The 23,230-nt window shown below is 43.6% G+C and overlaps 1 protein-coding gene across 2 annotated transcripts in view; it reads left to right on the top strand.

The window, feature by feature from the left end:
* Window positions 1-23,230, top strand: part of CPAMD8 (C3 and PZP like alpha-2-macroglobulin domain containing 8) — a 307,162-nt gene that overhangs the window by 147,652 nt on the left and 136,280 nt on the right. For both annotated transcript variants that reach the window (XM_040321178.1, XM_040321172.1), the window contains exons 21-22: window positions 4,375-4,528; window positions 22,324-22,466. In XM_040321178.1, the coding sequence (XP_040177112.1) occupies window positions 4,375-4,528; window positions 22,324-22,466 (297 nt within the window). The remainder of the gene's footprint in view (window positions 1-4,374; window positions 4,529-22,323; window positions 22,467-23,230) is intronic.

Raw genomic sequence — 23,230 nt, 5'->3', positions numbered from 1 at the left:
GAAGAAAAATCCACGCATGCTCAAAATCAAGTCGACATATGCTCGGAAGCATTGAGCTTAATTTTTCTCATCACGTCGTAGTGTTTTACGTCGCCGCGTTGGACACGGTCGGATTTTTGACTGATGGTGTGTAGGCAAGACTAATGAAAGTCAGCTTCATCGGATTCCATCAGATATCCGATCGAAAATGAGGGGACAGGAGATATCTGAAAGTTTTATAATATAGGAGGGAATAACCAGTTCTTCCACCGAAAGAGGTTCTTCCAACACCGCTAACTCATCGTCGGATATAGTCCTGAATTGCTGTCACCCTAGCCATGTCATCTGCCTGAGGACTCGAGGCGATGAATATTATATAATGACATATGATATATTTGAAATATCTACAGGCTTTGTTTTCAATAAACACTTACACTGTGTGTTATGGCTGCATAAAATAGAGGGGCTGGCAGTGAATATTTAAAGGTTACAAACACTTTTAATCATTTCCTGTCCCTGTGGCTTTGTAACTGACAGAATTTGACCAAGGTTCTGTGCTTTAGATACCACTGTGCTTATGAAAAATTATTTTTATTTATTATTAACCTCCCCGGCGGTATGATTCTGTCTGGAATTACGTACCAAAAGTGGTACAATTATTTTACAAGGAAATTTGGCGTTTTATACTGTAGGCCTGCAATTCTTAGGAATAACTAATTTAAATCTGACCAAATGAGTCTAGTAGGCATCCCGGGTATGATTTTTTTTTAAAAACAAAATTATAAATTATAATATAATAAAGAATTATAAATAATTATAACAAATAATAATTTAATTATAATAAAAATTATTCAATAATGTAATCAACTAAAAATCACTGAAATTTGCTCAGTTGCAGAATTGTCGCTGTCATTACTTTTATTTTTTTATGGCGAATTTCCCCACAAATCGCTATCGCACAATTCTGCAAGTGATTATAATTTATTATCGCTGTTTTCTAGCTGCTCTAAAACCATTTTTGACATAAAGGGACACTTTTGGTTGCTATGGACAATTTACAGTTTGCAGGCAGAAAGAATAGTTTTTATTATATAAAAGTACATGTACATGCACTGGGCAAACCACTAGGGACAAGGGGGGGGGGGTGTATTTTTTACATACAGTACTGTAATCTTTAAGATTACAGCATACTGTATGTAATGTGTTTGTTTACTTTTTTGAATTTGGCGCCGTTCTCTGCCCCCGTGCGTCGTAACGTCGCAGGGAACGGAGATCGGCGGCACAAGGGGACAGTGTGAATCGAGCGAGGACCCGCTCGCCCACACAGCGGGGATGCATCGCAGGATTCAGGGACAAGGTAAGTAACTTTGTCTGTGGATGCTGCGAAAGGTAAGCCGCGCCGCTGCACGCTCTGCACATCTACCCTGAGCGTGACTCGGGGATACCGATAGAAGCATAGAAAAACCCCCCGAGTCACGCTCGGGGATACCGCTAAGGAGGTTAAGGGACATAGGTATTCAGAAACTGTACCTACAGGGGCTTTGGACACTGGCAGAAAATTGAAAATCATTCCCCAGTGCTGCATCTAGCCTGTCTGATTGCTGTGAGCAGCAAGCAAAGTCACCCTGCCAGTCCCCATGCAACCACTATTCAACATACTACTTTTGTGTAGAGGTTGGCATGTTTTACAGCATAAAGTGTGGCTAAGATTGAAATTCTAGCTGGATACCATGTCCTTAACCCACATGATCAAAAAGATTTGGAAGGTTTTAGAGCCCAAAATGTTTTAATCCTGGCCTTGGACTTTGACTTAGAGGTCTGGGAAAAATGAAAGGAACTTTTTCTAGCTGAGATGCAGGAGGCTTTCCAATCTAATACACATGACCAGTTTTCCCGTCTGAAAAACTGCGAAGAGAGCTTTTTGTCGGGAATCCCGACCATGTGTATGCTCCATTAGACTTTTTCCCACAGGAAAACTGTCAGAAAAAAAAAAAAGAGGGCAGGATCTCTTTTTTCCGTTAGGAAAAAATCTTAGCGGGAAAACCATTTGTCTGGATGCTTTTCCGACGGGAAAAAAAACATGCATGCTCAGAAACAATATGATGCATGCTCGGAAGCATGGAACTTAATTTTGTTGGCTCATCGTAGTCTTTTACGCCACCGCGTTCTTGGCAGTCAAAAGTTCTCTGGACTTTTTTGTGACCGTGTGTATGCAAGGTAGGCTTAAGAGGAATTCCGTCGGGAAAACCATTGTGTTTTTTCTTTTGATGGGAAAACCGGTTGTGTGTACGGGGGCATTAGGCTTAGATTTCTTTTGCTGGGTCAAATAGGTACTCTTTCCTCCAGTGGCAGCCTTAATAAGATCCAAGGAAGCACCAAAGAGACGTTCTCTGTAAAAGGGCAACAGTCATATCTTCCTAAGGTCAGTAAAGATTGACCCAGGTACATTGGTCTTATCCTTGATCTATACTTCCAAGCTATGGCAAATGGAAAAAGGTCCTAGTCTCTCGTCTACCCAAATCTTAAACGCTGTATTGATCAGGAGTGGTTGTTTAGGTAAAAAAGGGCATGGTCAATTGTTAATAAATGCTTCTTCAATAGGGTATTGCTCAGCTAAATGCTTGGCAGGTGAAAGTAGCTTGCCAGGAATACACCAGTTACCATACAAAACAGGATGCAAAAACATGTTTACAGTCAAAATTGGACAAGTTGGGAATTTTTTTTAGGAGGCCCAGACTGGTAACCTTACAGGATTCATATGCAGGTTTTAGACATATACTTACCATGTAATTAAGAACTAAAATGGGATCTTTAAGTGATTTTGCGCAAAAAAACTGATATGGCCCCATTAGGCAGAGTCACCCCTTTATTTGTCCAGTTTATCATTGTCACAGAGAAAGCAATTGAAGTGAAATTCACAATTTTACAGTGGTGTCTAGAACAAGAAGTATAGGGAAAATCATCCAATAGGGACACCTGCTTCAGGAAAAACTGCCCAAAAGGGGGGTTCCCTTCTAACTTCCTGTTGCATCTCTTGATCAAGAAGTGAAGGGAAATTTCCCCAATGGTAGATAGACAACAACAAAAATATAATAATAAATAACCTTTCCTATTCAAAACAAAAAAAAAGTTTTGCAATACATACACATTAAAGAGTAACTCCAGGGCTGCCGGGCTCTAATAAGGAAATTGGAAAGGTCTGCATCCCTTTAGACGTGCTTTCCCTGTCGGAGTAGCTCAACAAAAATGGCATTTTTATTGCAGGGGATGCCCAAAATCTGATTTGTATCTTAGTGCAGACTTATGGGAAAATCAATGAGCCAATCATACAAGCGGGAAATTACATTTCCTGGAGAATGCCTCCAGGTTGCCATATTGCATTGTATTTTACAGAGAATTAAAGTGCTGCAGATTGAAAAGGAAAGGTCATTTTTAACAATATTCAATTACAATATGATTTGTGTAGTAATTGTATATGTTATAATATGTTTTTTATTTGTTAATTTTTCCCCTACAAAAATGGAAATACCCTTTACAGGCTAAGTTCACCTTTTACATAAACTGGCCCTTGCAGACAAGGGGCCCCAGTAATTTTAAACGCACTATGCCATTTGTAACATTATTGTTTAATGCAAATGCCACCCCTGTAGGTGTTTCCTGCAACCCTAAAAAACTCCTATTGTCCCTGACTGAAATACTCCTATGTCCTCACTTATTTCAGGGACATGGGATACAACAAAATGTCCATTGAGCCTCCTACCACGAGGACAGCTAAAGTAATAATCTTTCTTATTTCAAAGCAGGAGTATTCATTCATTCCATTTGTAAATAACTTTGCAATACTTTATAGGAGAACCAACATTTCAGTGCTATGAATGGAAAGTTGTATAATGACATTTATATTTTTATTTTCTTTAACACTGATCAGGGCATAGAAAATTAAGTGATTTTTTTGCAGGACAAAAAAAATGCCAAAGAAAATATAAATATATTACTTTGTTATCTTAACCTATTATGAACCACATAACACAAATATGTGGCTGCGGGAAAGGGGTCACATCCATGCGACCATGGAGACCGAGATTTCTGTGCTGAGAATGCACTCCCAACACAGCTTCCCACTCTATGTTAATGATCAGGAGCTGGTGGGACAAGCTTCTGATCATGTGATCACTAAGGCAGCCAACTATAGTGATCATGTGTTCGGATTGTCTGTCCTGACATTAGAATCCATTTAAAGAGCTGATGGGAGGGGGCAGGGAGGGGTAAAGTATGGACGAAATTATCACAAACTAAACAGGCCCATAGCAGAGATGTAAGAAATGCAGTTATACAACTGTTAAAGCTTTAGTGTTTAATTTTAGTTTTAATTTTGATGATTAAATTACTTCACAGGTACACATAAAGATCATGATAACAAAAGGTGTGAAGTTTGTAGGCTATCCTGGGAAACAGTACCTGCTCCGTAAGCTTTGTGTGGCACCAGGGGAGACTAAGCCCACATCGGCTGTATTTTCATTTTCCGAACTTGGACAGGAAAATATATCAGGTGAGAATGTTTTTTCATTTCTGTATTTTGAGAAGGGTAAATAATTAGATTTACAACATTTTACCAGTATACAGGTATATGCTCCAGTTCTGCAGTATTTATTTATTTGCTTATTTATTACAGGGATTTACTGTATATGCTAATGCTGACAATTTACACAGCTCTTTAAAGTGGAGTTCCACCCCCCAAAAAAAAAATAGCCAAAAAGGCTCAAATAAATAAATAATATTATACTTACCAGAAATAGCTGTTACTAGGCAGATCTTCCTAATCTGCCCCTTCCTTGTCCGCGGTGCTCCTCGGTCTCGTCCTCCCCGCGTTGTCTTCTGAGGAATGGGGCGCGCTGACTTCTGGGAACTGTGTGTCTCCCAGAAGTCAGCCGCCCATTCACAAAGCGATTATGCCGTCGTATCGTAGGCTGCATTCTTACGATGGCCGCTAGGTGGCGTTCCCATAGTGGTCAGCGTAGAGTATGCAAATTGCATACTCACGCCGATTCACAACCCTACGTGTGACCTGCGTACGCATTTTACGTCGTTTGCGTTCGTCGGGTTCCGCGTAAGGCTGCTCCTGCTATTAGCAGGGGCAGCCAATGCTAAGTATACCCGTCGTTCCCGCGTCGCGATGTTTGAAAATTCTGTTGTTTGCGTAAGTGAATCGTGAATGGCGCTGGACGCCATTTACGTTCACGTTAAAGCAAATGACGTCCTTGCGACGTCATTTGCCGCAATGCACGTCGGAAAAGTTTCCCGACGGAGCATGCGCACTACGTTCGGCGCGGGAACGCGCCTAATTTAAATCATCCACGCCCCCTACGGGATCATTTAAATTACGCGCCCTTACGCCGGGCAGTTTTAGGGAGCGCCCACGCAAATTACGGAGCTACTGCTTCATGAATGAAGCGTAGCGCAGGTAATTTACGGAGGCGCATCGTTAAAACGGTACGCTACGCCTCCGTAAGATGGCGCAAGTCGTACCTGAATCCACCCCAGTATATATATCTCCAAGCGGAGAGTTGCACACTAACCGAGATAAGGTTTGTGTTAACGGGGCTTCAAAAAAACATTGTACATAGAATTCACTTGCAACAGGTACCAGGAGCAATTTTTTTTAACAACAGAAAATACTTTTTTTCTAGAATAAAACACAGTATACTGTATATACTTAACCACTTCAGCCCCGGAAGATTTGGCTGCTCAATGACCAGGCCTTTTTTTTGTGATACAGCACTGTGTCAGTTTAACTGACAAGTGCGCGGTCGTGCGACGCTGTACCCAAACAAAATTTACATCCTTTTTTTTCCTCAAATAGAGCTTTCTTTTGGTGGTATTTAATCACCTCTGCGATTTTTATTCTTTGCGCTATAAACAAAAGAAAAGCGTAAATTTTGAAAAAAAAAACACAATTAGCTAGATTCAGAAAGAGTTAAGCCGGCGTATCAGTAGATACGCCGTCGTAACTCTGAATCTGCGCCGTCGTACATTTAAGTGTATTCTCAAATTGAGATACACTTAAATGTAGCTAAGATACGACTGCGCCGTCGTATCTTAGCTGTCTAGTTCCGCCGGCCACTAGGGGCGTGAACGCTGATTTACGCCTAGAATGCGTAAATCAGCGAGATACGCCTATTCACGAACGTACGTTTGCCCTTCGCAGTAAAGATGCGCCGTTTACGTAAGGTGTTTTCAGGCGTAAAGTTAGTCCAACAAAAAGCTGGCCTAGCCAATGTTAAGTATGGACGTCGTTCTCACGTCAAATTTTGAAAATTTTACGTTGTTTGCGTACGTCGTCCGTGAATGGGGCTGGACGTAATTTACGTTCACGTTGAAACCAATAAGTCCTTGCGGCGTACTTTGGAGCAATGCACACTGGGATATGTCCACGGACGGCGCATGCGCCGTTAGTTAAAAACGTCAATCACGTCGGGTCATGGTTTATTTACATAAAACACGCCCACCTCTTCACAATTTGAATTAGGCACGCTTACACTGGCCCATTTACGCTACGCCGCCGTAACCTAGGAGGCAAGTGCACTTGCCTCTCTGACTTACGGCGGCGTAGCGTAAATACGATACGCTACGCCGGCTCAAAAATACGCCGCCCTACGTGAATCCAGCTAAAAATCTTTTACTTTTTGCTATAATAAATATCTATTTTTTTTTTTTTTTACAAAAAAAATAAATTTTTCCTCAGTTTAGGCCGATATGTATTCTTCTACATATTTTTGGTAAATAAGCAATAAGCATATATTGATTGAAAAGTTATAGCGTCTACAAAATAGGGGATAGATTTATGGCATTTTTATTATTATTATTTTTTTACTAGTAATGGCGGCGATCTGCTATTTTTGACACATTTTTGGGACCACTGACAATTATACAGTGATCAGCGGTATAAAAATGCACTGATTACTGTATAAATGTCACTGGCAGGGAAGGGGTTAACACAAGGGGGCCATCAAGGGGTTAACTTTGTTCCCTAGTGTGTGTTCTAACAGTAGGGGGATGGGACTGACTAGGAGGAGAGAGAGAGATCGGTGTTCATACTCAGTATAAACATACGATCGATCGCGGGTGCCCGGCGGTCATCATGCCTGCCGGGCACTCGCATCGGCTCCGGGTACATGCTCTGAGGGCGCGCGCATCCCTAGTGGCCAAAAGGCAAAGCGACAGAAGGTAACGTAGTTTCGCCCAGCCGTGCCATTCTGCTGCAGTAAAACTGCGGCGGATGGTCAGTAAGTGGTTTAAGCAGCTCACAATGTCACGTTATCTAGCTTAGATCCCTATAAGAGAACTCTCAAAAATAATCATAATGTATACTTCAAAAAATATGGCTATAATACATAACTTGGAAAACCCAAACTATATTTGGTCAATACTACGAAAAACAATATTAGCATCTCCAAATAAGAGACTTGTAACAAATCTTCTTGTAAAAAGTCGTTGACATTGTAACAAAAATTAACATATCCAATGAAGAAACTCACGACTGTTCTATAAATTATTGACTTATGTAGTCATCATTATTTATTGAAAATCAGAGGTGGCTCTAGGCTTTGTGAGGCCTTAGGCAAAACTTAGACATGAGGCCCCACTCCACACCTATAATGGGAAAAATAATTCAAGCTATAAAAAAATAACGCCATTTTTACGAGGCATCATAGACCTCCATGCCTCCTCCCCTCGGCCCTGTCCGCCCCTACCAACTGGCGGATTCAGCAGCATCCGGCAGCTCCGCCTCCACCTCTACAATTCATCTACGAAAGACGGCGATCCTTTACAAGTCCGGCTCGCTCACCCTGCCAGCTTGGGGACACTGACCGGGGACATTCCATTCCATTCTATCACATACATCAGGCAAATTAGGCGGCCGCGAGGCCCCTGAAAGAGCGAGGCCTTAGGCGACCGCCTTCTTTGCCTAATTAAAGAGCCGCCTCTGTTGACAATACCTATATAATAAGATGTAAATCTAAAATCTTTAAATGGATCTAATCTAAAAGCAGTGAATCTACCACACTTCTTTTTTCCTTCAGTGACAAAAACCTGTAACCATCTCTCTTAGGCTCACCTCTCATACATTATACAATATTCAATTCAATTTCCTTTAGATTTACCTTCATCTATGTAGTGCAAGGGCCTGCCTGATTGCATACAAATTGAGGGTGTTTAGGTTTGACCTCATATTATATTTGGTCACTAAAGGAAAATTGTATAATGTATGGCCAGCCTTAGGTCTGGGTATTTTGTCAATTATCTTGAACTTGAGATCTCTAGGCTTGTGTCCCCATTCAGTAAAATGTTTTCAGGACATTAGGCAAGTAGATTAGGATGTCGTTGCTGAATCGAACAGCAATGTTGGGCATGATTTTACCCACACAAATATTATTACAAGGACATACAATAGTGTAGATCCACAAAAACGGAGAGACAGGTAAAATGATTTTCTCTTTCATTCATTGACGGACACAGCTTATTTTAATCCTTCAGCAAAGGGTTTCTGGCATCACCTACAGGAGTAGGACACTCGGCAGAAAATAGACTTTGGGCAGTCCTAGCTAGTATATACCCCCTCTTTGCTATATGCAAAACAGTTATTTCTGCCTAGTGTTTAAAGGGGTTGTAAAGACAAAAATATTTTCCTCTTAAATTAAAGTCTGACAGTAGCTGATAATGTAAAAAGTAATGTTTTGCATTATAACTAGTTTGATACCTGTTGAAATTGAGCTGTTTTATTCACCTCCGTCACTCCTGAATCATTATTCTCACTGACTTCCTGGTTTGCGGTGCGCATTCATTCCTGCTACATCACGGCCCAATGGGAACTACAGTTCCCATTAGGCTTAGCCTCCATGCCTGTGAGGGATAAGAGAGCATCTTCACGCAGGGCTGTAGTCACAGGGAGGGGGTGAGCACATTCTGCTTTCCACCATGCAAAACGGCTCAGATGCTGGTGGAAAGCAAGAAGAGGAGTGACAGGAAATGGCATTTTCAAACCTGGATTACTGTATTTTGGAGGTCAAAAGGAAAAACTAAGTAAGTGATATTTAAATGCTCTTGCTTACAGCAATCAATTGATCTAATAAAAAACAAACCTTTAGTGTTCCTTTAAGGTTCAAGGACCTTGTTCCCTGCTGGGTCAGCTGCGACAGCCCATGCCACTCTGACATAGGTGGAATGTGATTCTGTCTGTGGAGTGTGACCCACATCCTCTGTGGGACTGGTAAGTAATAGCCCCCTCTCCATCTCAGGCACAGTGCAGGGTGTGTGTGCCTCTGAGGGGTAGTCGGCCTTGTGGGGTTCTGCTTATCCCCTTTAGGCTTCCTTTCCTGACAGTTTTCCTACCTGGACTCCCCCATCCCCTTTCAGAGATGTTCTTCTTGCTTTCTTGCTGGCTGGGCTGCTTTTCTTGCGCTATGGGCCGGGGGGGTGGAGTACCTTTCTTCTGCAGTCCAGGACATGGAAGGAACCCTGCCGCAAGTGCTCCTTGGCATGAAGGAAACCCATTTTTACGGTGGGGGGTCGTCTTTGCTGGTTCGTGAACCTGTTAACCTCCCTGCTTTCCCAGAAATGTATCCATGAGCTGATTCTGTCTGGCTACAAAATAGTTACTTTCTTGTCCACCAGAGAGATTCTTTCCTTCCAATATTTGTCTTTCTGCATCTCTCCTGCAGGCTGTGTACGGAGCAGTGCAGGATCTTCTGCTCCAGGGGGTGATTTCCCCCATTACAGCTTCAGCGAGGTCTCACTCAAATCTGCTTATGGTTCCAAAGAAGGAAGGAAAGGTCCATCTGATCCTGGACCTTAAAGCCCTCTGGTCATTGGTGGCCTCAGGAGTTTTTCCTGGACCCCCTAGACATCAAGAAGGCTGTCAGGGCCTGGACTTGAACCTGGGACCTCTGCTGTATCTGGCAATGACAGCTTCTTGCTGAGCCACCTGGAATGGTGGACAGTTCCCTTGACAATTTCTTGAATGATCCTGCCTTGAACCTTGTTTGTCTTGAACTTTGAACTCTTTGCTCCTCCCATGAACTTCCTGATTTAAGCTATGTCTCTGCACTTCCTGTTTGCCAGATTATTGTGCTCTCTCTAGCCAATATCCTGCTTTTGTCTCTCCTGCTGCCATCTGTATCTTTGCTACCGTTTGTTACTGACGTTTGGCTTGTTTACTGACTTTCCTTCTGCTTTATCCCTTGTAACAGTAGGAGCTACTGTGATGGTAAAATGGACCCAGGGTATGCACACTTGAGATGTGCAAAACTACAGAACATAGCTGTGGACTGGAGAAGACTGCTTTTGCAGCTTTCTCCAGGTTTTGGTAATCCAGGCTTTGTTCATTACCAGCAGGGTGTGTGTGCTCAGGTGAGCACAGCCCTTTATAATGAGTGTGTGGGAAGACCTCATGGCTCCCAGTTGGAGACAGCTCCTGGAAGAGACAGGAGGTCTCCAGGAATCAGAGAGGCTGTAGGAGACAGCCAGAACGGTGACTGCAAGAGGCAGAGCTGTAGACGCTGAAGGGAAGCGGTCTATGTTGAGGAGTCCGCTGGTCTGGGCAACCAGGATAAAGAGCAGAGGTACTGCTACAGAGAGCCAGAGGAGGACTAGCATTTTCTATTGTATATTTGATGGAGAAGAACCCCTGCGTGGGAAAACGTTTGTTTGGACTTATTTTTGCCTTTTTAATAAAAATGGGCTACCATGCCCTTAACCATAGTTCCTGGCTGGAGTGAATCGCTGAAAAAACGCCCATACCACGAGAGCTAATAACCCCCAACCTTACAAGTGGTGGATTCATGCGGGCACAAGACGGTGGCATCCGGGTCCTTGCTCCACAGTGAGTTCACGTCAGGAACTGTTGGCTGTGTGTGGAAGTGCAGCCAGGCAAAAGGCATTGCAGGTTATGTACCTGTGAAAGGACAATCTTGGCAGAACTGGAGATCTCTGCAAAAGTAAGTTCATCTGTTATATGAACTGTGTTTGTGTGCTTGAGACAGCACAATCTGTGTGCAGCTGAGGAGAGCTTGCATGAAGTGAAAAGCAACTTGCTTTAAAGTGACAGTGCTTCATTTTTGCTGGACGGTGCAAAAGTTTGGTGGAGTGACTGCAAAGATGATGCAAGGGTTTGAGCCTGCCGGAGAGTACTGCAGACTGTTTTTTGCTAAACTAACGCCAGTTAAAGGGGAAGTGCATGTGGTTGCCCCTGGTAACGCTAGTACAAGCAGGCCAGCTGTTAATGTGCAAAGTCCTAAGGTTGAAAGAGGATGCAGTTGGGGAAGCCCTGCTAAGGCTATGAAGCAAGAGCGCTGTTTGCGGTGCAGTGAGTGGGGGCATGTTGTCTCCAAGTGCCCTTTGTCTCAGTCTCCAAGACAAGGTGACATGGCCAAACAAAGGTCTGCGACAATGTTTGGAAAACCTAATTTGAGTGCCAGGAGTGTCCAAAAGTCGCATACAAAGTTCGAGAGGTATGTGGTTGCCCGTAGCAACGGTGGAGATATCAAGTCTGCAAACCATGTGAGAAACGAATTGCCGACAAAGGATCGTGGCAAGTTGAAAGCAACAATGTTTCAAGGATCGCAAAGTCGCTGCGTTTGGGAGAGTCAGCAAAGTACAGCTGGAAGAGTGCCATCTCCCTTGGCAACGAGAGATCAAATGTCAACCGGAAGGAGGAGCTACTGTGGAGATGTAAAGAGGCATCCCATTAAAGATATGTGTAAAAATGTACCATGCCTGGAATGTGGCCAGCTGGGGCATGAAATATTGTCTTGCCCTAGATTCTGGGGTGCACCTGGAGATAATGAGGCTGAGCCAGTTTTCTGTGAAAATATATTTGCCGTCTCCCCTGGCAACAAGGAGTTTTTTGTTGTGCCTCCTGGGGGTGCTAAGGAGTCAGAAATTGCTGCTGCAGTTTCATCCCATGGCCACCAGGGAGAGTTGGCCAGTGAAAGACAACGTACTCAAATGAACATGGCAGCCCCCGTTACAGTGATCGGTAAGACTGTTGCTGGTAAATGCATGGAAAAGATTGACTATGTGAATGTGCACACTGGAGTTGCAGTGACCCCAAATGGGAGATCCACTGTCTGTGTGGAAAAGGACTTTCCTCGCTGCAGTGCCCTGTCCAGTGGGGAGGCAAGTGGTAAACTTGAATATGACAATGTGATGGGTAAAACTGATATTGTGTTGGCTAAAGTTGATGGCCCAGCTGCTAATGGGCTAGTGCACCTCACTAGAGATATAAATGTTGATATGAATACAGATAAAGATGTGCTATCTGACCTAGCAACCGTGATTAAGGCCACAGAGGTGTCCCTAGAAACCCCCAGGGAGCTCTGCGTTTTGGAGCCGGAGGTTGCCTGGGACAGCTATGGTGCCACTCTGAAGGATAAGACGGTACCTGAACATGGTAATAATGAAATGTTAAATGCTAAAACTAATATGTTTGAAAACACTCATGATGGAAGTGTCTTAATGCTGTCTGGCAATGACAGGTGTGAAGGTCTTCATGCATTTAATGAAGCGCCACCAGAAGGTGAGAGTGTGGTATTGCAGCCTGCAATGGTTAAAAATGTATTACCACAGTCTGGTTTACACAAAAGTGATGTTTGCAATGTGTCTGTTGCTGAGCCACTCTGTCCCTCTGGTAGCGCAGAGATAACAGATTGGGACAGATGGACAAAAAGCCTGTTGGCTTTGTTGGAAAAGGCCTCTGTTGGTAAGAGTGGAGCAGACATGATTTCTGCAGTGCCAGATGAAGGACCTGCAGAGCAACTTGTATGCAATGGTGCATTTGCTGCTGCAGATGATGTTGCTCACAAGATGGAAGCGCCAAGTAACGGCGAACGCACAGAAGAGGTCATGTCTGTGATCCACAAAGGTTCTAATGATGTGGTAATGGATGGTGCCATGCCAAATGAGCTGATGTTGGTGGAAGTGCCAGAGGGCACAGCAATAAGTGAACTGATTGTAGTCAAAGATCCAAATGTTGTGTTATGTGATGTTCAGCGGTCGGGACAGTTGCTGGCAGAGGATCTCATGCCAGTGGAGTTTGCGTGTACTGAAGCTGCCGGAGACAACCACTCCGTTGGGTGCAGTTCCTCTCCAGACACTGCCCTGCGGAACATGGGTGAAATTATATATGACAAATGCATTGATGTTTCTGACCATGATGAAAAATGTAGCATGTTGGCGATTTTTGATGGTATGGTTGCCATGGGTGACATCAAAAATAATGGTAGACATGATGGTCTTGGTCAAGTTGATCTGGTTGTAGAAAACCCTGAAAATTGTAGCGAGACAGGGAATGATGGGTTTGACACAGAAGAGGAAAAAGGTATAGCAGAAGTAGGCCCCCTAGAGGTTCAGGAGGGTAATTCTGGGGAAGGTTTCCTGAGGTTTGAGGAACTTCTAGGATCTGAGAAGGATCCTGGTAAAAAATGGTTGGAGGGAAAAAGCCCAAAACTTAGCAAGGTGTCACATGACTTAAAAACCTCAGAGTGGCGAGATAGTCAGGATGTCCTTCAGAGGGAGACTAGGACGAGGCCGCAGTCATATGAGGATGTTGGTGATGAAACTGACAGAATGAAGCATGCAGTGTACATGGGGAAACAAGTGATGCTAAATTTGGACAGTGTTCCAGGGGAGCATCCGGCTGTGGTGGCTACCTCCAGTGAGGTGGATGCCCCTTTAAAGGTCTCGGACCCCCAAGCTGCAGTGAATGAGCCCCTCCATGTCTCTAATAAGGTTAAGGTCCCCAAAAATGTTTGGCATATTGATGTGGAGTGTGTAGAAATTACAGATATGCTAGTGGATTTGCTTGAACTGGTGAAAGCACAGTCCTTGTATACCTGGGTGCCTCCATTACAGTCAGAGGTGGTGGTACTGCGTGGTACCAATGGATGGAGCCAGGTAGTGCAACCTGTGCCGGTTAAAATTAGTCACCAGTGGAACTGGTTAGTACAGTGCTTTCTGATAGTGTGGCAGGTGATCTCCCAGTTTCCTGTGAGGGTGCTTCCGCATACAGTTCAGTACGGAAGGCACTCTGGGGGGCTGCTGGAGACATCAGAGGTCTCTCCGCCTGATGCGGTGATGGAAATGTCTGCTAATGTGGTCCGAGGTGCGGCTGAGCAGTGTTTTGTAAATGGCGCGGATACTGCCTCACCCGTTACAACTAAGAAGGAAGGGCCAGATACGGACACAGCAAAAGCAGATATTTTGTCTCTCACCTACAAAGAGGTACAAGTTGGGGTACCCGGAGACACTCTAAAATATAGTTTGGAGAGGAACAAACATTGGGATATGGAAAAGTGTGAGCTGGCAAAAGTTGGTACACCCAAAAGTAGCAGGAAAGGCAGGGGGCCACCAGAAAAGAAACATGAGTTCAGGAACCCCAAGGACAGAGGGAGTAGGCTGGGGATACAGAATGGTAGGACCCCGTTCCGATCCAGGATAGGGCGTGCCTGGAAACGCACCCGAAAAAAAAGATTGGGGCACCTCTGCGCCAGCTGTTCGCTGCGTAGGCCCAATCAAGGATTCAGGCTTGTGTGTTCCGCCCCCTATGGGTTCAAAACAAGGGGGGGAGGTATGTAACAGTAGGAGCTACTGTGATGGTAAAATGGACCCAGGGTATGCACACTTGAAATGTGCAAAACTACAGAACATAGCTGTGGACTGGAGAAGACTGCTTTTGCAGCTTTCTCCAGGTTTTGGTAATCCAGGCTTTGTTCATTACCAGCAGGGTGTGTGTGCTCAGGTGAGCACAGCCCTTTATAATGAGTGTGTGGGAAGACCTCATGGCTCCCAGTTGGAGACAGCTCCTGGAAGAGACAGGAGGTCTCCAGGAATCAGAGAGGCTGTAGGAGACAGCCAGAACGGTGACTGCAAGAGGCAGAGCTGTAGACGCTGAAGGGAAGCGGTCTATGTTGAGGAGTCCGCTGGTCTGGGCAACCAGGATAAAGAGCAGAGGTACTGCTACAGAGAGCCAGAGGAGGACTAGCATTTTCTATTGTATATTTGATGGAGAAGAACCCCTGCGTGGGAAAACGTTTGTTTGGACTTATTTTTGCCTTTTTAATAAAAATGGGCTACCATGCCCTTAACCATAGTTCCTGGCTGGAGTGAATCGCTGAAAAAACGCCCATACCACGAGAGCTAATAACCCCCAACCTTACACCCTATATACTACTACTGGCCCCCAGCTTGATCACCTCCTGGTGGAGCGATCCCGAGGACCGCGTCCTGGTACTAACATGCAACAAAACCCACCTCCACCATCAGGAGCTCATCAGGTTACTGCTGTCATGCAAGTTGTCCTCACTCCGCCCTTGCATGCAGGTTCTGGGCCTTATGGTGTCTACCTTTGAGGTAGTTCCATATGTGGGTCCTGCAGAGGGAGATTTTGTCCAAGTGGGACAATTCCCCCGGGGCCCCCAGATTCGCCTGGGTCAAAACACCAGAGGATTTCTAATTTGGTGGCTCTGGCCTCCTGCCCCTCAGGCAGGGAAGTCGTTTCTTTCTCTGCATTGGACGGTGATTATGACAGATGGCAAAATTCTTGGGTCAAACTCAGCCTAGGGTCACCGGATGCTGGAGGATTCTCGACTGCCAATCAATGTTCTAGAACTTCGGGCTCCTGTTTACCACTCCTCTTTTTTGCCACTGTTTTGGGATATCCCTGTGCTCGAGAATTAGAAGAAGCAGGGTCTGTCAATGAAAATGTTTTTGTTAGTCAATGGAAAATTCCTTTCTCAGAATTCATTGGCAGACACAGCACCCTCCCCTCTTTGGTTTGTATTTGTTTGTACTGCTTTGTAACTAACTGGTTAGTCTATAGCAGGAAAGGGGGTTTATACCAACTTGGACTGCCTGTAGGCAGTGCCAAGTTTCTTTTCTGCCTAGTTTCCTATTCTTGTAGGTGGCGTTGTAATTCCTATGGTCGAGAATTAGAAGCTGTGTCTGTCAATTAACTCAGATGGCTAACAACCGCCTGAGATTACAGGAATCCCAACCGTGGTATACATCTAGCCTTCTCCCTCTCAAAAAAAAGAGACAGTTCTTGGAGCGAAAATGGCTAAAATCTCAATGCAATTTGGACAAACAAGCCTACCGTATACATTGTAGAGGTTATGCCAAGGCAGTAAAAACGCTAAAAAGAACATATTATAATACCAAAATTAGCGCCGCCCCCTAAGCCAACTGGAGAATTGTTCGCCATAGTCCGGGAGATGTTTGAGCCTAAAAGATTCCACTCCAAGATTATGGCATCCCCACAATTGTGTAATGATATCCACCTGTCTATAATTTGAAAAGTGAAGAAAATCTTTGTAAACTTCGCCCAGTGTCAGAGGAGGAAATCAGAGCTATCATCTCAAAACTGAAACCAACCAGTTATCCTGATGACCCCTGCCCTGCCTGGTTCATTCAGAAGCATGTAGACACTTTGGTTTTTGACATCTGCAGAGTAATTAATTTGTCCCCACGCCTGGGTATAGTGCCATCAAGAGAGCAATCATACTCCCATTATTAAAAAAAGTGTGCCTGGACCCCACGATACTTACCAACTACCGTCCCATTTCTCTACTGCCTTTTCTATCTAAGGTCCTGGAGCAGGTTGTGTTTATCCAGCTGCAGGAGCAGTTTGAGTCACACGGTCTGTTCCATGACTGCCAGTTGGGATTTCGACCCGGGCGCGGTACAGAGATGTCTGCCCTAGATATAAGGGAACGTCTGCTGGGTGTCCGCGACGCAGGATGTCCCCAGCTTTGGTGCTGCTGGACCTCTCCGCGGCCTTTGACACAATTGACCATTCTATCCTTCTTTCTAGAATGCAATTCTTATTTGGCTGTGAGGACTCAGTGTGGATTAGATCCTTCTTGTCCGAAAGAACGCACTCCATAAAAATGTCGTACCGCTCAAACACCCAGTCAATGACCTGCGGGGTACCTCAGGGCTCTGCCCTTTCTCCCTTATTCTTTAACTGCTATATGCGCCCACTTGCCGACCTCATTACTAGCTATGGTCTAGGCTGCCAGATCTATGCGGATGACACGCAGATCTTGGCAGACCTTGTAAGTGGACCTAATATGCCTGACCAGCTGAATAAGGGACTATCTAACATCCAACAATGGATGAACACAAACAGGCTAGGCCTTAACGCCGACAAAACTGAGCTTTTGCTGATCGGCCCACAGGCCAACTCTACCTTTTTACCTGCCTGGCCATCCTCGTTCGGCCCTGCACCAACTCCAGCTAAGCAGGTTAAAAATCTGGGTATCATTTTTGATGCTGAACTAAACTTCGTACCTCACGCAAAATATTGCATAAAATCTTAGTTCATGGACTTATCCACTCTAGGTTAGATTGCTCTAACGTTTTCTTTCTAGGGCTTCCACAGAAGGGGATAAAACGATTGCAGATTACACAGAATCATGCTGCAAGACTAGTCACAAACTGCCCAACGTGGAATCACATCTCCCCGGTGCTTAAGGATCTACATTGGCTCCCGATAGCAAAACGGGTCGAGTTCAAGGCTCTCTGTCTGGTGTTTCGGGCCTATTAGCAATTGGGCCCGATGTACTTATCGAATATGACACAACACTACTGTCCACCCAGAGAGCTCTGTTTTGTCTGACGCCCTGTTAGAGATTATTCAACCTAGTCGATCAGCTTCAAAGGGTGGCCGCCGGCTCCAAACACTGGTGAATTCTCTTTGGAGAACTAGCTCCCTCATCAGCTCCGAGCATCCTCCTCCTTGATGGCCTTCCGTAAGGGCTTGAAAACATTGCTTTTTTCACAAGCCTACGGATAGACACTTGGCCATCCAACTCTTAGCAGGACGCTGCCTTAATCCCAGGCTGTGGTCCATGGTCAGGGAGTAGGCATAGGCTTTTTGTGTCCCGCCCCCCCTCCCCTCCCTTCTTTCTATACTTCTGTTTACTTCTTGCTTGTTCCCCTCTTACTTAGATGTCCTAGTTTCTTCTGTTTGCTTCTGGGAACTGGATACCCCTAGCTTGTTGGTAAGCGCTTAGACGTGAGTTTCACAACTCGCTTTCGGCGCTCTATAAGCATTTATTCCAATCCAAAGAAAGGGGTTTTAGTGAGTAACAAAAATTAAGTTTTTTAATATGATGATTTACCTGTACGAGGATGTACAAATGGGCCAAGGAACACACCAGACAGGTCAGGGATAAGGTTGTGGAAACGTTTAATGCAGTGTTAGGTTATAAAAAAATATCCCAAGCTTTGAACATCTCACAGAGCACTTTTCAATCCATCATCCGGAAATGGAAAGAGTATGGCACAACTGCAAACCTACCAAGACATGGCCGTCCACCTAAACTGACAGGCCGGGCAAAGAGAGCATTAATCAAAGAAGCAGCCAAAAGGCCTATGGTAACTCCACAAACCTTGCCTTTATGGAAGAGTGGCAAGAAGAAAGCCGTTATTGACATTTTATTCTGCCCCCAGAGCTTAGTCATGGGGATGATGTGGAAGAAGGTGCTCTGGTCAGATGAGACCAAAATTTAACTTTTTAGCCTAAAAGCAAAACGATGTGAGCTGGAAAATTAACACTGCACATCACCCTGAACACACCACCCCCACCGTGAAACATGGTGGTGGCAGCATCATATTGTGGGAATGCATTTCTTCAGCAGGGACAGGAAAGCTGGTCAGGGTTAATGGGAAGATGAATGGAGCCAAATACAGGGCAATTTTAGAAGAAAACCTGTTATGCCCTGTACACACAACCATTTTTTTCCGACAGGAAAACCATGTTTTTTTTTCAGCAGGAAAACGTCTCAAAATTGTCTTGCATACACACGGTCACACAAATCTTGGCAAGAACACGGTGATGTACACGTACGATGAGCCGAGATCAGTGAAGTTCAATAGGCAGTTCGGCTCTTCTGCTTGATTCTGAGCATGCATGTTTTTTTTTCGAGTCGTAATTGCATACAGACGACCGCGATTCCCGATAGGAATTTCTCCTGTCACGAAAATTGAGATACTGCTCTCAATCTTTTCTTGGCAGGTATTCTCACAGAAAAAGTGTGATGTAGCATACACACGGTCGGAATTCCTGACAAAAAGCTTACATCACACTTTTCTTGTTGGGAAAACTGATCGTGTGTACGAGGCATTAGAGTCTGCAAAAGACTTGAGACTGAGGCGGAGGTTCACCTTTCAGCAGGACAACGACCCTAAACATACAGCCAGGGCTACAATGGAATGGTTGAGATCAAAGTATATTTATGTGCTAGAATGGCCCAGTCTATCTGCAGATAAACCTCACCCCTTGATCTGGTTTATATATACTCGGGATGGTGCGGGGGCTACTCGGGTCACTACTTCTTCTTTCCTATCTTCTCTCTCTCTCTATCTTTTTGCTATTATACTTTACTCTTGATCTGGTGTTACTCCATCCCTGACCTTGGAATTCCTTTACGGGAACACAAGAAACTCTCATGGTCCTCTCCAATGTCTGGGGTACCTATTAATTAAGGTACAGGGAAAGAGGATCCATAAGATCCTTCCCATAAAAACTTCCACTACTACAAAGGTCTTTCAGGCAACTGATACGGGTATTACAAGTTACTAATTAGCATCGGATTCTTTTCTTCTTTTTATAATTTTTACATTTTTTTTATATATTACAAGTTGTACGACAACGGCAGTGAGATATAGCAATTGTGCTACTTACCTGCCATGCTTCTTCTCTCCTAGTACTAATCCCCACTCTATGTGCTCTGGGAGATGGACCCACGGTGTATGGAGTTGTTAAAGGCGTTTGTTTTTATGTAGTTCCTATGCCTAGCACTCATCAGGGCCCTCTTATCTAGACGTCCGACTCCCGCTCCCATTCCTACCCTCATTTTTAGTAGATTGTTTTCCCTCTTTTTTATTCTAGCTGGTTGAGCTAGGGCCTGCTATGAGCACGGTAATGTACCCCACACTAATGTTCACTGCCGCTGGTTCTATTGTATTTGACTGACTTGGTACTCCAAGGTCTTAGTTCACTGCTATACTGATTTCATGACCAATTATATGGTGATATTTGCTGTTAATTTGCTTATACCATAGTATAAAATTTCTCTTAGGAATTTTCTTTAGGATCCGCTATCTACACATGAGCTTACCTTAGGGAGCCCTTAGACAGTGGCATAGATTGATCCCAGGAGGGGTGTCTTGAGGAGGAGGGTGGTTCAGCTACCCCTTTAACCTATTGATGTGGTATAACCACAGATGCTCGGTAGTTATATCTCATGTTCCATCAGTGTAGCCATGTATGACCCTTTGTTTCAGATTGTATGTTAACATGTATTACTCATTGCAACCAAATTCTCTGTTTTCCTTATGTGAAATATTCAATAAAAATTTATTGAAAGTAGAATGGCCCAGTCAAAGTCACCTAAATCCAATTTAGAATATGTGGCAAGACTTTAAAATTGCTGTTCACAGACGCTCTCCATTCAATCTGACAGAGTGTGCGCTTTTTTGCACAGAGGAATGGGCAAAAATGTATTTCTCTAGATGTGCAAAGCTGGAAGAGACATACCCAAAAAGACTTGCAGCTATAATTGCAGAGAAATGTGGTTCTACAAGTATTGACTCAGTGGGGACTGAATACAAATGCACATATTTTCACATATTTATTTGTAAAAAAAAAAAATGAAAACCATTTATCATTTTTCTTCCACTTCACAATTTTATGTCTATCACATAAAATCCATTTATGTTTTTGGTTGTAACATGAGAAAATTTGGAAAATTTTAAGGGGTATGAATACTTTCTCAAGGCACTGTAAATTGGCTTTAGGCATTATATTGTGTGGAAAAGGAGACCTATTTTGGTCTAAGTCCTTATGAGTGGATTAAAAAAAATCCCCTCTTCAGCCTTTGTATTTCCCGATCATTAAGTGATCAAGGATAGTCCTTTTCCAAAAAAGGTTGCTGCATCTCCTTAAGCCAGGGATCCTGGCTCCAAATGATAGACCTAAAAATATGTTGTGTATAATAACTAGTGTAAAGAAGCAGTTGGATACTGTCTGTGGGTTTGGTGTGCAACTTGATGCACAACTGGTGTCCCAAGGGTAGCCACCACAATATGTATGAGGCAAATGCCCAGGTACTCAACCACAAAGAAACCCACCCACTTGTGGCATCAAGCAGCTTTTCCAAGTTTGCAAGGCTACCACCTGGTCTTCTGCATTTGTTTTCTAAGTTCTATCAAAAAGATATTCACTCCACATCTGCTGCCAGCTTCAGGTGTTGTGTGCTTCAGGTGGTCTTTTTGAGCTGCAGGGAGTCCCCAGTTTTCCCTTGCATCTGTTAACCATGTGTCTATGTTACCCAACCCTCTGTTGGAATACTTTTTGACAGCTAGGCAGTCGATAAGTTGATTTTAAAACTGAACCGTGCCAGCAGTTAAACCCCCACTAGCGGCCGTAGAAAGGGTTAATAGCAGTGGTCAAAAAGCGATTCGGCAGCGTCGCTCATTCATTTCAATAAGCAGGGGTGGTAGAGGAGCGGTGACGCTGATTGCAGAACTTTTAACGTCCCGCAAGCACATGACCCCAGTGTGAAAGCACTTCGCGCTCTCACACAGGGGCTGCAGGGGAGGCATTTTTCAGGCACTTTACATGCTCTATTTTTAGCCCAAAATCGCCTGAAAATCACCCCAGCGTGAAAGGGGTCTAAAGGGAATTATTGTGTCCCTCAGTGGGTGAGAAAGAAAAAATAATTTTCACACTCACCTTAAAATCAATAAAAATCTAAATAAAGTCTACTAAGGTCCCTCTCCTCCATGTTTATTTTTATTGTATCAGAATTACTCTTCTACAAAACTGAGGAATGATGGTTGTGGGTTATCCTTTACTGATCAAAAAATTTTTGTTGCTGGCGCACTTAATTTGTGATTTTGCCATTGCTGAATAAACAGTGCGAATGATAATTGTACATTTTTAATAAATAGAGAGAAAGTAAGTTAGCTGATCTTTAAACTATTGCCCTGTACACACGATTGGAAATTCCGCCAGCAAAAGTCCGATGTGAGGTTTTGACCGGAAACTCTGACCGTGTGTATGCTCCATCGGACTTTTGCTGTCGGAATTTTTGCCAGCAAAAGATTGAGAGCTGGTTCTCAAATTTTCAGATGGAAAATGTGATTGTGTGTATGGGGCATTAGTGTATTTTCTATATATAACTATCAGTTTGATCAATAATTTGCTTGTGGCTTGGAACTGCTTTTTAAGAAATGTTATTGCAAGTGATGATTTAATTTTATCAATGGATTGTTATATCCCAGCCAGGGGTCTGGCATTTGCAGGAGTTAACTGCCTTTCAGAGGGAAGCAACAGTCTGAAGAACAGCAAATATATTGAAGAAGTAATTAGTGAGAGGAAATCTCCAGTTGGGAGTGACTTTGTTCGCAGAAGTTTGATGGTGGAGGTGAGAGCTTGTTCCTAATTCACATATGAAGCAATAATTATAACGTATTATTGATAAATCATGAATTTTAAATTGCTTGTCACATTTCCAATCTTATTTGATGAATGCATATTTTAATGTTTGTTCCATTATTAAGGGTTGAGGCTTCTTCATCATTTTTAGATTGTCATCTAATGGAATCTCATTCAAGGAAAAAAGCTGAATCATCAGCCACAGCAGTTGCAATATCGCTGGATTTTCCCCAAGGGAATTTACTTCATTTTACAGTGCATGTTGACATGTTTATGCTGTTATTTGAGGCAAATTAATATTCATCTTTTGAAAACAGCAAAATGTAATTACAAAGCCATTTTAGGATCATTCCTGTTGTTAGTTACTTTGTTACTTATCTGCTACCTCTTAAAATACTTCTCAGTTTAAATAATGTCGTAATCACAAGAGTGGTACTGTGGAGTTTCCAGAAAAATAACAAACATTGGCAATTTACTTACCATTTTAATTATATACATAACACACTGCAGAAAACAACTAAATTACTATGTATAGTAAGGCATGTTTGTTTACTACAGTAATGAGTGTTTTGTTATGGTAATTTTTTATAATCAAGAAGTCAAGCATCAATATTATATGTTCGCACTGCGCTCCTGTGTTCCGTTTTCAACCAAAAGGAAGCTGATACCCTCTGTTGACTGACGTCACAGAGCCAGTCCAGGCTCTAGAAAGATCCCAATCATATGGTCAGGATCTACCCAGAAGCCTGGATC

This window comes from Rana temporaria, chromosome 1, assembly GCF_905171775.1.
Source record: "Rana temporaria chromosome 1, aRanTem1.1, whole genome shotgun sequence".
Lineage (NCBI taxonomy): Eukaryota > Metazoa > Chordata > Amphibia > Anura > Ranidae > Rana > Rana temporaria.
Note: the sequence above shows the minus strand (reverse complement) of the source record. Positions and strands in the feature narration are given on the sequence as shown.